Source organism: Monopterus albus, unplaced genomic scaffold, assembly GCF_001952655.1.
Source record: "Monopterus albus unplaced genomic scaffold, M_albus_1.0 scaffold123.1, whole genome shotgun sequence".
NCBI lineage: Eukaryota > Metazoa > Chordata > Actinopteri > Synbranchiformes > Synbranchidae > Monopterus > Monopterus albus.
The window spans coordinates 1,018,118-1,031,157 of NW_018128003.1; the positions used below are offsets into that span (position 1 = coordinate 1,018,118).

The window sequence follows — 13,040 nt, forward strand, 5'->3', positions numbered from 1 at the left end:
TTTCATACATTTTATAGACTAAACTATTAACTGAGCACAAACAAAAGGTCCAGGCTAAGACAAACTTCTAATATAAGAAGGACAATTTTAGTATCAACCTGACAGAGAACAAGCTATCAAACTGCACAATAAAACTCTTATATGCACACCTGACACACATGGATCACGTCTGAGTTTTCCACCTGTCATTAAACACACCATATATTTGTGGATTTGAGACTGAGAAATCCTCTCAAAACCTTGCACATGAGCATAATGTGATTCATGTGCCAGGCGATCTGTGCACACACTTTTAACGTTCTGTACACAGAACATCGTTTTTTTACACACTTGTAAATCTTTATTTTATCTGCAGATTGACAAACACACACTTGTGGCCTTGATGAAACATGCACAAATTGGTTTTTACACATTTGTAACTTTTACTCTAGTTGTAAATCACTGAATACACATTTGTGGCTAGTTATCAGAGGATATTACCCCCATAGATTCTTTATAAAAAAAAGGTTTGCACCTGCAGAAAAATTTCACAAACACTCAATTTGCCCTAACGTTGGCAATGCACCTGCAGAAAAACAGTGCTCACAGTGTTTTATACCAGTGATATTGTTTCCCATTAACAATAATTGGTTCAGTTTACTTTGACTGCCTTATGATCATCTCCCCCACCACATCTCTACATGTGATCAGATCAAAGTGAAACTCAAACTGGCAGCAGATGAGGACAGAGGTGGAGGAGAAGATTAAAGTTAAATCAAACATAAGCATCTTAAATCCTGAGTGTGTGTGAGCTTGTGCACATGTGTCTGTATGCCTTTGATAGGTTTCATCCTGACAACATGAGCCGGCTCCCATCAAAACTAAAGTGGGCGTGAGATAAGGGAAGAATGAAATGAGGGAGGGAATGCAGGGGAGGAAAGGCCAAAAAAGAGAGAGATGCTTTAGAGCTTCAAGCATCCCTGTGCAGGCTTATCAGCTGGGTGAGAGGAGAGGGAGATTAACAAAACAGCAGGTGGCTCTCCCACAGAGGGAGAGAAAGAGGCAGAGAGAGAGACTTATAGACCAAGAATCAGTGTGGACATCAACAAATACACTGACACCCACATGTACACACTTGATTCAAAGGATTCATACACCCTTTATCTCTCTCTTTGTCTCGCTTTCTTTCTCTCACTCTATCCTCTTTCTCTCTCTCTCTCTCTCTCTCACACACACACACACACACACACACACACACCAACTACGCTCTTTGATCTGCTCAGCTATGCAGCTAAACACAGCATCAGTGTGAGCAGTAACAAGGCATGCAAGTGTGAGGCTTTTTATTTGTGTGTGCATGTGTGTGTATGTATGGGGGGGAGAGAGAGAAGATTCTTCTGTAACAAAGCGCCCTTCATGTGTCGGGAGAGTCAATGCCAAGGAATGCTGTCTGAGGATGGGCTGTCTTATGCCTCTGAGGAATGTCTCCTGTGTGTATATGTGTGTGCATATGGGTGACCGCAAGATGTCCTAAGACTTTCTTCCCACATTTCTTTAAATAAATAACAAAAATAAAAGGGCAGTTTAAGAGGGCTGGACAACAGGAAATGAATATTTAGAGGACATGAGGTGCAGCTGCTCTCAATGCATCTGACGGGATGTAAAATGATCTAATAACCACAGTGGTTCATAGAGTGGCTATGCACTTCAGGAACGAAGCCGCAATTTAAAAAACCTAGATGTGAAAGGAGATGAGAACAACACCAAGATCAGCTCAGTCAACTTACAGATGATCCAATGATGTTATGAAACCTTGAAGCGGTGGTTATCGCAGTGTAGATAAACACATCAAAATGAGGAAAACACCATGTATCAGTGTGATTTAGGGAGTGTGTGTGTGAGAGAAAGAGAGATACGTTGAGCAATTATAGGCAATGAGCTAATGAAATGAACATGCAAGAAATCAGAGAGCAGAAAATGAGGAGGGAGATGCTGAGAGACTTGTCAACAGCATTTCTGAAGCAGAGAGCGAAACATGATAGTCTGTGTTAATCATGACCTTGGCTTCACTCTGTGTGTGCTTGAAGCATGTGTGTGTGACACAGTGACAGAAAAGATGTAACAGAGTGTTTTACAGTTCTGACAGATGCTGTCGAGCGGCAGCCAGCAAACAGCAGCTGTTCCTGAGCTCAACCTGCCATCAATGGAACATCAAGATATGAAATCAGCATCAAACATAAAGACGAAAATACAGGTTGTTTGACACTAAAACATCTAAAACTTCAAATCTTCAATCTTCTACTTTAAACTTCATTTGAAGTAGTGGGGAAAACTGTAGAACATAAGGATGATTCTTTGATTTGGAGGGAGAGAGTGAGGCACAGAAGAAGACAGAATAGAGTGAGAAAAGAAACAAATCGCTCATCTATCAGCATAACAGAAGACTGGTCTCCTAAGGGAGCTTAATCTTGGTCTCCTGCGCAAAACACTGTTTATTGGGAGCCAGGAGCGCTGCCATGGATGCTAAAGAATAGGCGTTTATCTGTGCATGTGTGTATAGGCAGATTACAGCAGCTCACTGTGAGCATTACACCAACAGCAAAAGATTAGCTTCCTGTTGGATTAAATTTAGTCAAATTCAGGATTAAGTGAATTTTTTTTTTTTTTGTAAAAGTTAAAGGAAACATGGGCCATAACATTAAATATGTGTAGGAGGGAATGATTTTTTCCTATAAGATTGAAGGTTAACAGGCACCTGAAGTCAGTGCTGGTTCTTCATAATACTGAAATGTGCCTGTGTGTGAGTGACGGAGCACTTACAACAGTCTGACTCGTCCGACCAGTCTCCACAGTCGTCGTCTCCATCACAGTGGTAGATGTCCAGAATACAGCGGCCGTATGCACACTGGAACTCCTCCACACTGCAGGTGGCTGTCATCACATCTGAAGCTGCACAAACACACACAGAGACACAGACATGGGAAACAGATGTTCATAGCGACAAAGCTGGTGCAGCACTTGTCTGAGGTATTCTGAGAACTTCAACTTTTCCCTTCTGACTCTGTAAGCATGTATACATGAAATGACAGTGAACATGTTTACATGCTCTATAGTAAACTGTTACTGTACTGTGCTGCTGTTAGTAACCAGATTTATCCCCTTCTTGCAGCTGTAGTGCTGAATCCTGATGCTGCAGCGTGAAGAGCTCTGGACCACAGTTTGGATTGACTTTGACTACAGAGAACAGTCTATCTTGCAAAAGAGAAGATGGTTTGTCATCTCTGAATTTTCCAAATAACTTAATGTTCAGATGTGGAAACTTATTTATTTAAACTCACTTAAGATTTGGATTTAATTACATTGCAGTTAAGGACAAACCAGTCTATGAGCAATGGCTTCTTTTTCATCCTGTAACTCTGCTGCCAGAGATAAGTTCCCTGTCTGAAGCCTTTATGAAACACTCGCTGTCTTATGAAAAAACCTGTTCAAAAGCCAAAGATAGTCATAATTTTTTTTCTTTTGTACTACAGGATTTAATTTTTTTTTTTAGTTTTTTTTTTTTAATCTTATTACTTCCCTGAATCTACCTGGCTATAAAGAAAGCACTTCTAGCCTTTAGTGGTTGCACAAAACTAAAGATGGTTTTCCAGAGAAAGACATACCACACTTTTATTTTAGTACAATTATTAAAAGTTATATCCTTTTTTTCTATATTAAAACCACACAACTATAAATGAGTTATTTGGTCAAATATGGCAGTTAAATATTACCAAACTTTGTTGACACTGAGTCTCTTGATTCTAACATACGCAGTCGTCTGGCAGTATAAATATTAAAATATTTCCACACTCGTGCTGTATGATCTGTCATGCTGACCTATAAGATTGTCAGCTCAGAAAACCATTGGTGGTGTCAGAAAGTTGGTCTCTTAATTTGGCTGCTACAATAAAATATTTTACCATGTCTATGAAGTGAAAGTATTTAAAGTTTTAGCTGCACAAACTACATAGTGAGGCCATACTTTCAGGCCTTAATACAAGAAGCTGTCAGCCTTTTGCTTACTGTTCCTTACTTAAGGACACACACACACAAACACACACTCAGAGTAACTTACGACAATTTTCCTCATCTGATCCATCTTTACAGTCTGTGTCTCCATCACAGTACCAGTGCTCAGCGATGCAGCTGCCGTCCGTGCAGCGGAACTCCTTGTCTGAACATTTACGCATGTCTGGCATGGAAAAAAAAAGTCATATTAAGATGAGGGTGTAAATGAATATTTGCGTACATAATGGTTTCCATGTGTATGTCTCAGTCTGTGTACCCACCACACTGTTCATCACTGTTGTCCCCGCAATCATTGTCACCATCACAGTGCCAGAGGCTACGAATACAGTAGCCATTCTGGCAGTGAAACTCGTCCTCCTCACACTCCCGGGGAGCTACAGAGAGAAAATGAAAGAGAGAGGTTGCAGAGGATAAATTATGAGGACACAATAAAAGCAAAGAGCAGACACTGTACAAGAATGCAATAAGAGGCAGCTGTCCCTGAGCTCTGCTGGCACTGTATCTAAAACTGCACTGACATCAGGGAAACTGTGGCCTTTTATCTCATGCTCAAAGCACAGAGCTGGGAAGAAGAAACAGATATTTTCTCTCCATAAACAGGCCGAACACTTCCAAAGCTGCAGGTCTAGGGCTCAGAGACTCCTGTGGTTTGATCTCAGCACAAAAAAATCCAATCTACAGCTACTGCAACGCAATGAGGAGGATGGCTGAATAAAGCTATAGTAAATATATGAGAGTTGTCTTTACAGTCACTGATCAAGTCACTGTACTAACAGAGCAAAAACATTTGCTACAGTAATAACTATTGTGTCCAGAGATCGGGTCATCGGGGCCCCTGCCTTCGACTGCTGCCCAATCCACTGTGCACCAGCCCCTTACGGATCCTCCTGCAGGTGGTGGGCCCACGGGAGGACGTCCCCACGTCGCTCGTTTGGGCTAAGCCCGGCCGTGCCCCGTGAGGGGAGGCCCGGCGACCAGGTGCTCGCATTCGAGCCCGGCTCCAGGGTGGGGCCCCGGCTGCGCTATGCCAGGCGACCATTCCCCCGGAGGAGCTGGAGGAAGTGTCTGGAGAGAGGGAAGTCTGGGCATCTTTGCTTAAACTGCTGCCCCCACGACCCGGTCCCGGATAAGCGGAAGAAAATGGATGGATGGATGGAATAACTATTGTATATACAGCACTTTTCCAAGATGAGTAACAAATGTTTACATGTGACACCAAACCGCCTTAACGAGTAGCTGTAAAAATGTGATGGCTCATCCCTCTGAGAACTGTAGTCACAGCTTAGAATAATGTTCGTTACAACGAATGCCAACGTGCTAACAGTGACAAGCTTTCAATTTGTGTGTGTAAGTGGGGTGGGGGGTTTAAATGTGTATAGTATTCAATCAGAAGCTGAAAGATATAATTTCAGATGAAGGCAGGGTCGCAATTAATGCTTAATCACCACCGGCTGCCTGTGTGCTCAGTATGTTCCAACACAGGGTTAAATACGCTGCATCCATTTGAATCCTTGACCCTTGATGACCTCACAAAATGGTTTCTTCTCTATTTAGTAAATGTATAATGAGAAACAAGGACAGGCCAAAACATTTTTATTCTAAATTAATTCCCGACTCCTTTACAATTTAAAGCAGCTTGAATTCAGGACTGGTTTAATGTAACAAATCTGAGCATCAGCAGCTTGTTTTATGTCTTAACTAAATATCGTAAGTGGCTGCTGCACATCAGGAAATATTGCTTCACTAGACAGTTTACCTTCAGGGTGGAAATAAAAGACATATTTGTGATTCATACCGACCAACTTTGAGCATTGTGACATTGCCAGTGTTTCACTTTCAAACCCTTTAATTTATCCAAATGACTCCTCCACATCGGGTCTTTAATTACACCCTCAATGATAAAAGACCAAATGAATTTTCAAAACACCACCTTCTACTGTTACCGCTGCAATCGATGGCTACGTTCAGCCATGGTTGCCTGAGTAAACAGCTTCGTCAAAGAGAGCCAATAATGGATGGCCCCTGGCTGGAGGTAATCTATAATTTATCGCTGCCATGTGTGAGTGTTAGACAGCTGGGACGAACAGAGAGAGATAAGGAGAGACAGCAACAGAAAGATGTTCACAGAATAAAGGGACAAACCATAAAGAAGTTGAAGGGTTCCTTTATTTCAGTGCGATCTTTTCTCAGGTGTGTTTTGAGGCATGGCAGAACGAGGCGAGACTACTGGAGACGCACTCCACTTTTGAGATGACTGACATGACACAAGGACCCAGTGTTTGTGTACATGCATCAGAGACCTCAATAGATTTTTGTAGTAGCCCATAAAAAGTCTGTAAAGGAAATGCTTTCAAGATGCTTTGACTGATATTTTATATAATGAATACATTTTTTAAAAACAGTCATGGCTGCATTACAAAATAATTTAGGGGAAATATAAGCAAGAACACCATTCAACTCGCATTACTATGAAATTCTTATTGATATACCAAATAATGTATTATCTGTGGAAATGAAAATATGTAAATTCGTTTTTCTTGTTTTGTATTTTTTTCATTCTTATGTTTGTACAGTTTCAGTGGTTCATTCAAAAGCAATTACCTGCAGCAACTACCCATCCAATTTTCCAATGTACATAAAGGCACACAATTTGGCATACAGTGTTTTAATACGAGCACCGTTTCACAAATGGTCAAGGGTCCATTAAAATAATAAAAATACACATTTGCCCTTACTACTATTGGCTTCCAACCATGCAGATGGTTTCTGTTTTACATGCTGAAATTTTCAAATAGATGGATTATTGTCAGTGGTGCCAGGTGAAATACACTGAAGTCAAAAGCGATATTGTGGTTGGTCAACCCAGAGGTTGATAACTTGTATTGCACTTTCTTGTTACTACATGGTCAAAATACAACATATACATGTGATAAGCAAATATCACCTGATATATGAGTCAGCCGCTACTTTCCACTGCTAAACCTCAGCTTGACCTCACCCACACTGACCTCTCCACAGCCAAATGCCCCCCCTACAAAAAAGGATTAAAAACCCACAAAGGCCCAAACGGTGGGTTCAAATGAAAATTCAATGTAACGTGCACTATCGACAAACACACTCATTTAATCTATTGTTCAACTTGAAAAAAAATAATTGATTATCTCTCTCCTTCTGTCTCTCCCATGCTCTCTCTCCCCTCCCATCAGCGGGGTAAACAAAAGGAGGTCAGAGGTCAACAAGCCCTCAATACACCCATCGTTCACAGAGTGAACGTCAAAGGGCAAAGGGCACTGGGTGTCATTACCAGGCTGCCTGCATGTGTTTGTTTGTGGTGAAATGGAGTCATGTTTTATTCTGGAAATGTGTTTTAAATTGCAAAACTATCTCATGTTCATACACACACACACACACGCATCCACCCAGAGACGCACTTCAGTCTCTACGTTTGTCTGAAATCTTGACAACTGCTTTAGTTCCAGCTGAGGCATGGAGGATTGCCTGAAATAAAACCAATGCATAGCGGGGAGAAACAAAATATATTGGGAAGTGAAAGACAGACCAGGGTGAAAAAAAATGAAGAGAAAGAAAAAACATTAAATAATAACTAGTTTGGGGAAAACAGGGAAGGGAGGAAAATTTACTGGGCATGAAGATGAAAAATTCATAGCTAGCTCACAGCAGACAGAACCCCAACCCCCAAATCAAGAAGTGATTTGCTGTCTGGCTTCTGATATAGTATGTGGGTCAACAGAAAAGAAATCACTGGATGAAAGATCACTCAGTCGAGAAACAACTAACCAGTTTGTGCTGTACACACAAACTACATGAGTTCCAAGAACATAAAGACAAGGTATGGAAAACAATCACTGCGGTGAGATTACGTTGTAATTTAAGTGCAGTCAATAATGGCATCATCAACTTTCTGATGAACAACGTCAGTCTGTAAATCCAAAACACTTTGGTCCAGAATAAAATATCCCAACAAGCACTCAGTGGATTGCAATTAGGCACAGACATTCATGTAGTGTTTCACAGCATATTAAAATATTAAAATCAGCATAATAACCCCAGAATTATGATGCATTCAGATAAAAGAAGTTTATAAGCAGGCCACAGTTGGATACAAAGTATGACTAGACAAAGTCAGAGCGATGTAAACAAAGGCAAATGCTCATAAACATGGCATTAAAACATTTCATGCTTATTCCAGAGGTTGAATGAAAGTAGCATTAGTTCATAAACTGCCAGAATAGATGAAAAAGGAGAGGGAGACAGGAGGACTATAACAGAAACAGTGGAGTAAATGGGGCGTTCTAAGACCAGTAAGATGCTGTGCTGCCACACGAACACACACAAGCAGGGAGCTACCCAGATACACAGTCATTGCTAGCCAGATTATAGCGTACATCTGCACCCTGCTGGCACTTTAAGCAGTTTGGGGTGAACAAACACAAGACTGCACAAATGGACCAGCGAATAACATGAGATGAAGATTTACTTTGCCTTCTGTCACTATAGATGCCATGACAGCTCCCAGAAGTGAAGCCACCGTGACTTCATCGCCCCCTGGTGGCCAGTTGCAGTATAGGTCATAATCTCCGCCTCCTCCATGTTAGTGGATGAGACATGAGCCAAACTAAAAACTCAAAGTACAAATCAGATAAATGCTTCCCAGAAGAGATATCTGTGGTTTTTGTTAGGCATAATCATGCTGATCTATTTACAAGTGGTCATTTTTCAGTTTAAATTGTTTTAATAAGTTATTTGATGATGTAAAAAGGGGTGTATTTCTTGTTGATTTCATCACTACTGTGCAGATTCTGGATGCAAAATGTCGCCGTAGTCACGATATTTCGGCTTCATTTTTGCATAGTGGAGGGAAGTAGTGATGCGTTGTCCATATTTTTATATAGAATCAATGGTCTGAACACATCTTTAGAAAGCAAATGCTGTCATGGTTACATGCTAACATTTACGTATACTAACATATTCGCACACCTGCAATCTGGTCTGCAGATACAGTATCGACCTGCTGATTCACAAATCTTCTGAACTGAGCAAACACAAGAAGCCTCCTTCATCAGCATCCACCAGCAGGTTCTTACGGCCACAGCAGACACCAATCAACTTGTAGTCACAGCTTTGAGTAGGCCTTTCCACAACAAAGAGAATGTGACTCATTCAAATTCCATGTCCCAGTTCAGTGTGACAACACATTTTGGTTGATCAGATGTGTTTGGTTGCTTCTATCACCGCATGATCCAGCTCATCATCAGCTGACTGAAGCCCAATACCTAAACAGTCCTCATGCTTTGGGTTTTTGGTATTATTGACTTTTAATTATAAGATCTAATGTTGAAGTATGTGTTTCTTTTTAAGTAGAGGGTGAAGACACTCGATCTAAAAGGAGACCGATTCTTTCTGCCATTGGCTTCATCAGGAACATGTTACTCCCTGTAACTATTTCTGCCCCCGTATGGATGAAAGGGAATCACCAAACTCATACTGACAGTGTGATGGAATGACTGGCCTGCAGTGTATGTCCATGAGGATCAGGCTACACACATGGTGCCTTCGCAGTCATTATGGGTAAATACAGAAACTAAAACTGGACAATGTGTTCACAGACCACTAATCCCACCCTGACTAATGGAACAGATCATACACACATTTGCATGTCTGTACTTGTGAGGACCCCATCACTGACATAATGCATTCCCTAACTTCATAGCCCCAATCTTAAACTGAAATCTAACTCTAGCCTTAATAGGATACACTGGTGATTTAGGATTACACTCAAAGCTTAGGTAAACAAGATCGTAATCTGCTGACAATCATGCAACATCAGCAGATCTGGAACAATATGCTCTCCCTTTCTAAAAATGTCCTCAATGTCAAACTTAAAATGGTCCTCATAATGACAGAAATACTGGAGCGCACACAAACACGTGCACACCTACCCACCAAGCAGAAATACAACCACCAAAATAGACACACCCTGCAGGCAACATTTCGCCAGGCAGGCAGCTGTGAGGTATTTTGGGTTATGAACAGATGCACACACACACACACACACACACACACACACACACACACACACACACACACACACACACACACACACACACACAGCTCCACAAATCAAAAGAGGAGCAGAATACATCAAGGCAAATGTTAGAGAAGGTCTTGAATGACAACCAAGGGAGTGGTGACCTCTCATCTGTGTGTGTGTGTTTGTTTGTTTGACAGTCAGGCAACACCTTCAGACTCGAAGCAAACTACTCACTGCACATGGCTGCCTCAACATCTGTCCACTTTAATAACTCGCCCCCCAGAGCCTGACAGTGCAGGTCGAGTGTGTGTGTTTTTTCTGTGTGATGGTGCATATCAATGCAACTGCCACTTACTGTTTTGTGGTATTGTGTTGACAAGACAGAGAGGAAGTGTACTTACGACAGTCCTGTTCATCAGAGTCGTCCTCACAGTCGTTGTCTCCGTCACATACCCAGGAGCGACGAATACATTTGCCGTTGTCGCAGTGGAAGTCCAGTGGCGAGCAGGTGGGGAGCACTGCAAACAAACAAGGAAAAACAACAAGTGTGTCAGAAGAAACTGTGAAACTGGGAGGAGAAGGGGCGAGATATGAAACTAGTTTCAAGAGAAAAGATGATGTTCCAGGATTCTGTCTACTACTACATGAGGTCATATCGCAGATGATTATATGGCACACAATGGTTTTTACAAAGTCAGTTCAATGCTAATAGGGCTTCATACTCCTACCATGATTCAAAAGGTTTGACTATGTCAATATTTTACATGTGCTGAGAGCTCAGGTGTTAATAAAATGGGTTATCAGACTAACATATTACAATAAATTACTTTAACTGAATTATGCCAGTTTTCTGTGTATGATATGGGCTTTTAATGATACGATATGGGCTTGCATATTTGTTTTATAGTATTTACTACTGTGCTTCAGTGTTTTCTTTCTGCTTGGTTGGAGTGGAGAAGCTGGGAACCAAACCACTAACCCACCAGTTAGAAGATGACCCGCTGTACCCCTGAGCCATAGCCACCCCTAGTCACCCAAAAATGATGCCAAAATAAAATATAGTTTCAAATTGGAATGAAAATTGAGATTTTATAATCAAGCTGCACATTAGTTGAAGAAGGAAATTAGCCAGATGAATGAATCTGGTAGATACATTTAACAATGATACTAACTGATGTGTATTGCCCTTGATGAACAAATAAGTTGAAATGATTAGCCATATAACCGATTAGTTCATCATCAGAAAAGGAATCTCATGATGTGACGTGTGTATATTTGCCTCATTTCAATGTCATGTCTTACAGTAAGTGGTGCGTCTTTCGGTTTTTTTGAACTGTTTATACAAATCAAGCTATTTAAATATGTCAACTTAGCCTCTTTTCTGTGATGTGCACTCCACTATTTTCAGACAATTAATTAAAAAAATAATTGGCTTTTTAATTGGATTATTCAATGGTAAAAAATAGTCTCAGCCCTAGATAAACACATTCTGTTAGATGCGATATCATCCCAATGCAGGGATGAAGCTTTTACCAGTTTCATAGCCATCGGTCCTGTCTGACAGGCACAGTTTTAATGAAGGAGGGTTTAATCTCTGGCTGGTCTCAGCTCATCCAGAACATGAGCCTGATCTGACCCTGCATGTCCTTCTCCTTCCCACCTTCATACCCTTAGACTCGAAAAGCAGCACTGAGCTCAGCTCAGCTCAGCTCAGTGAATTCCTCCTTATCTTCATATGCACTTTAAGTGCAGCTACTTGCTATCGAGGCAAAGCCTGGATAACTGGCCCTTTGTCATAACCAGACAGAGCTAATTTAATTATAGGCCAGAGAGGAATGGAGGGAGGGCAGAGATGGGACAAAAGAGGAGGAGAGGCAGCAGTGGACTCTCACCCGCCTGTCAATACCAGATATGAAATATTGAAATATTGAGCAAGTAATGCAGACTTCATGAAAAATGTATGTCGTCACACGGAAAGTTAACCAGTGAGGCAGACAGGCGGACGAGTCAGGACTCAATGAGTGAATTAAGCAAAAGTGTATGTGTGTGTTAGGGTGTGGCTCTGGTCTCAAGGGGATGTAAAGCCCCACTGACCTACATACCCCTGCCTGGATATTACATTATTCAAAGAGAAAAAGACATAAGCAGCTTTCTCAATTCATTCTCTTCACCTTCTGATCAACTTTCTTTGTCAAACTACTCAAATGTACTTTGGACTAACTCAATTTTCATATATATAAAGGCTTACTGCGTTTCTGCTATCAATTATCCAAATCATACCATCAGTTCCAGCAGTCATTCATTTCACTATGATGTGAAAATCAACTTATAATGACATGAAATGGACTTGAGAGAGATCATCTTCCTTTAATAAAAGAAAATGACCGCCCTTTATATTTTTATCTATGTTACTGCCACATTTTATTGCAGCAGTGAGCACAGACTGTGTTGATAACTTTCCCATGTAGCGCATTCAAAGCTGCTCAAGGCATCTGAGGTTTGAGAGTCTGCTGCCAAACGTCCAAAAATCCACCATGTTAATGCAAGAAATAGCATTTAACCATCTTTTTCACGGTGCTCAAATATGCTGTCTAGATTTGTTTTCCAAACAAATACTGTTCCATATTCTTGGAGCAAACATCTAATAAAATATCCAATTTTAGCAGCCCTCCTCCTTGAACCGCCACCTTATTGTGGTGGAGGGGTTTGAGTACCCGAGTGATCCTAGGTGCTATGTTGTCGGGGGCTATATGTCCCTGGTAGGGTCTCCCAAGGCAAACAGGTCCTGGGTGACGGGTCAGACTAAGAGCTGTTCAAAAGCCCTTTATGAATAGATTAAAATCAAGGACCGTGACGTCTCCCGGCATGGCGCAGCCGGGGCCCCACCCTGGAGCCAGGCCCGGGGTTGGGGCTCGAATGCGAGCGCCTGGTGGCCGGGCCC

At 41.4% G+C, this 13,040-nt stretch overlaps 1 protein-coding gene across 2 annotated transcripts in view; it reads right to left on the reverse strand.

The window, feature by feature from the left end:
* Positions 1–13,040, reverse strand: part of lrp4 (low density lipoprotein receptor-related protein 4) — a 110,950-nt gene that overhangs the window by 29,257 nt on the left and 68,653 nt on the right. For both annotated transcript variants that reach the window (XM_020612335.1, XM_020612333.1), the window contains exons 3-6: positions 10,501–10,617; positions 4,308–4,421; positions 4,094–4,210; positions 2,800–2,928 (exon numbers count right to left, since the gene is read on the reverse strand). In XM_020612335.1, the coding sequence (XP_020467991.1) occupies positions 2,800–2,928; positions 4,094–4,210; positions 4,308–4,421; positions 10,501–10,617 (477 nt within the window). The remainder of the gene's footprint in view (positions 1–2,799; positions 2,929–4,093; positions 4,211–4,307; positions 4,422–10,500; positions 10,618–13,040) is intronic.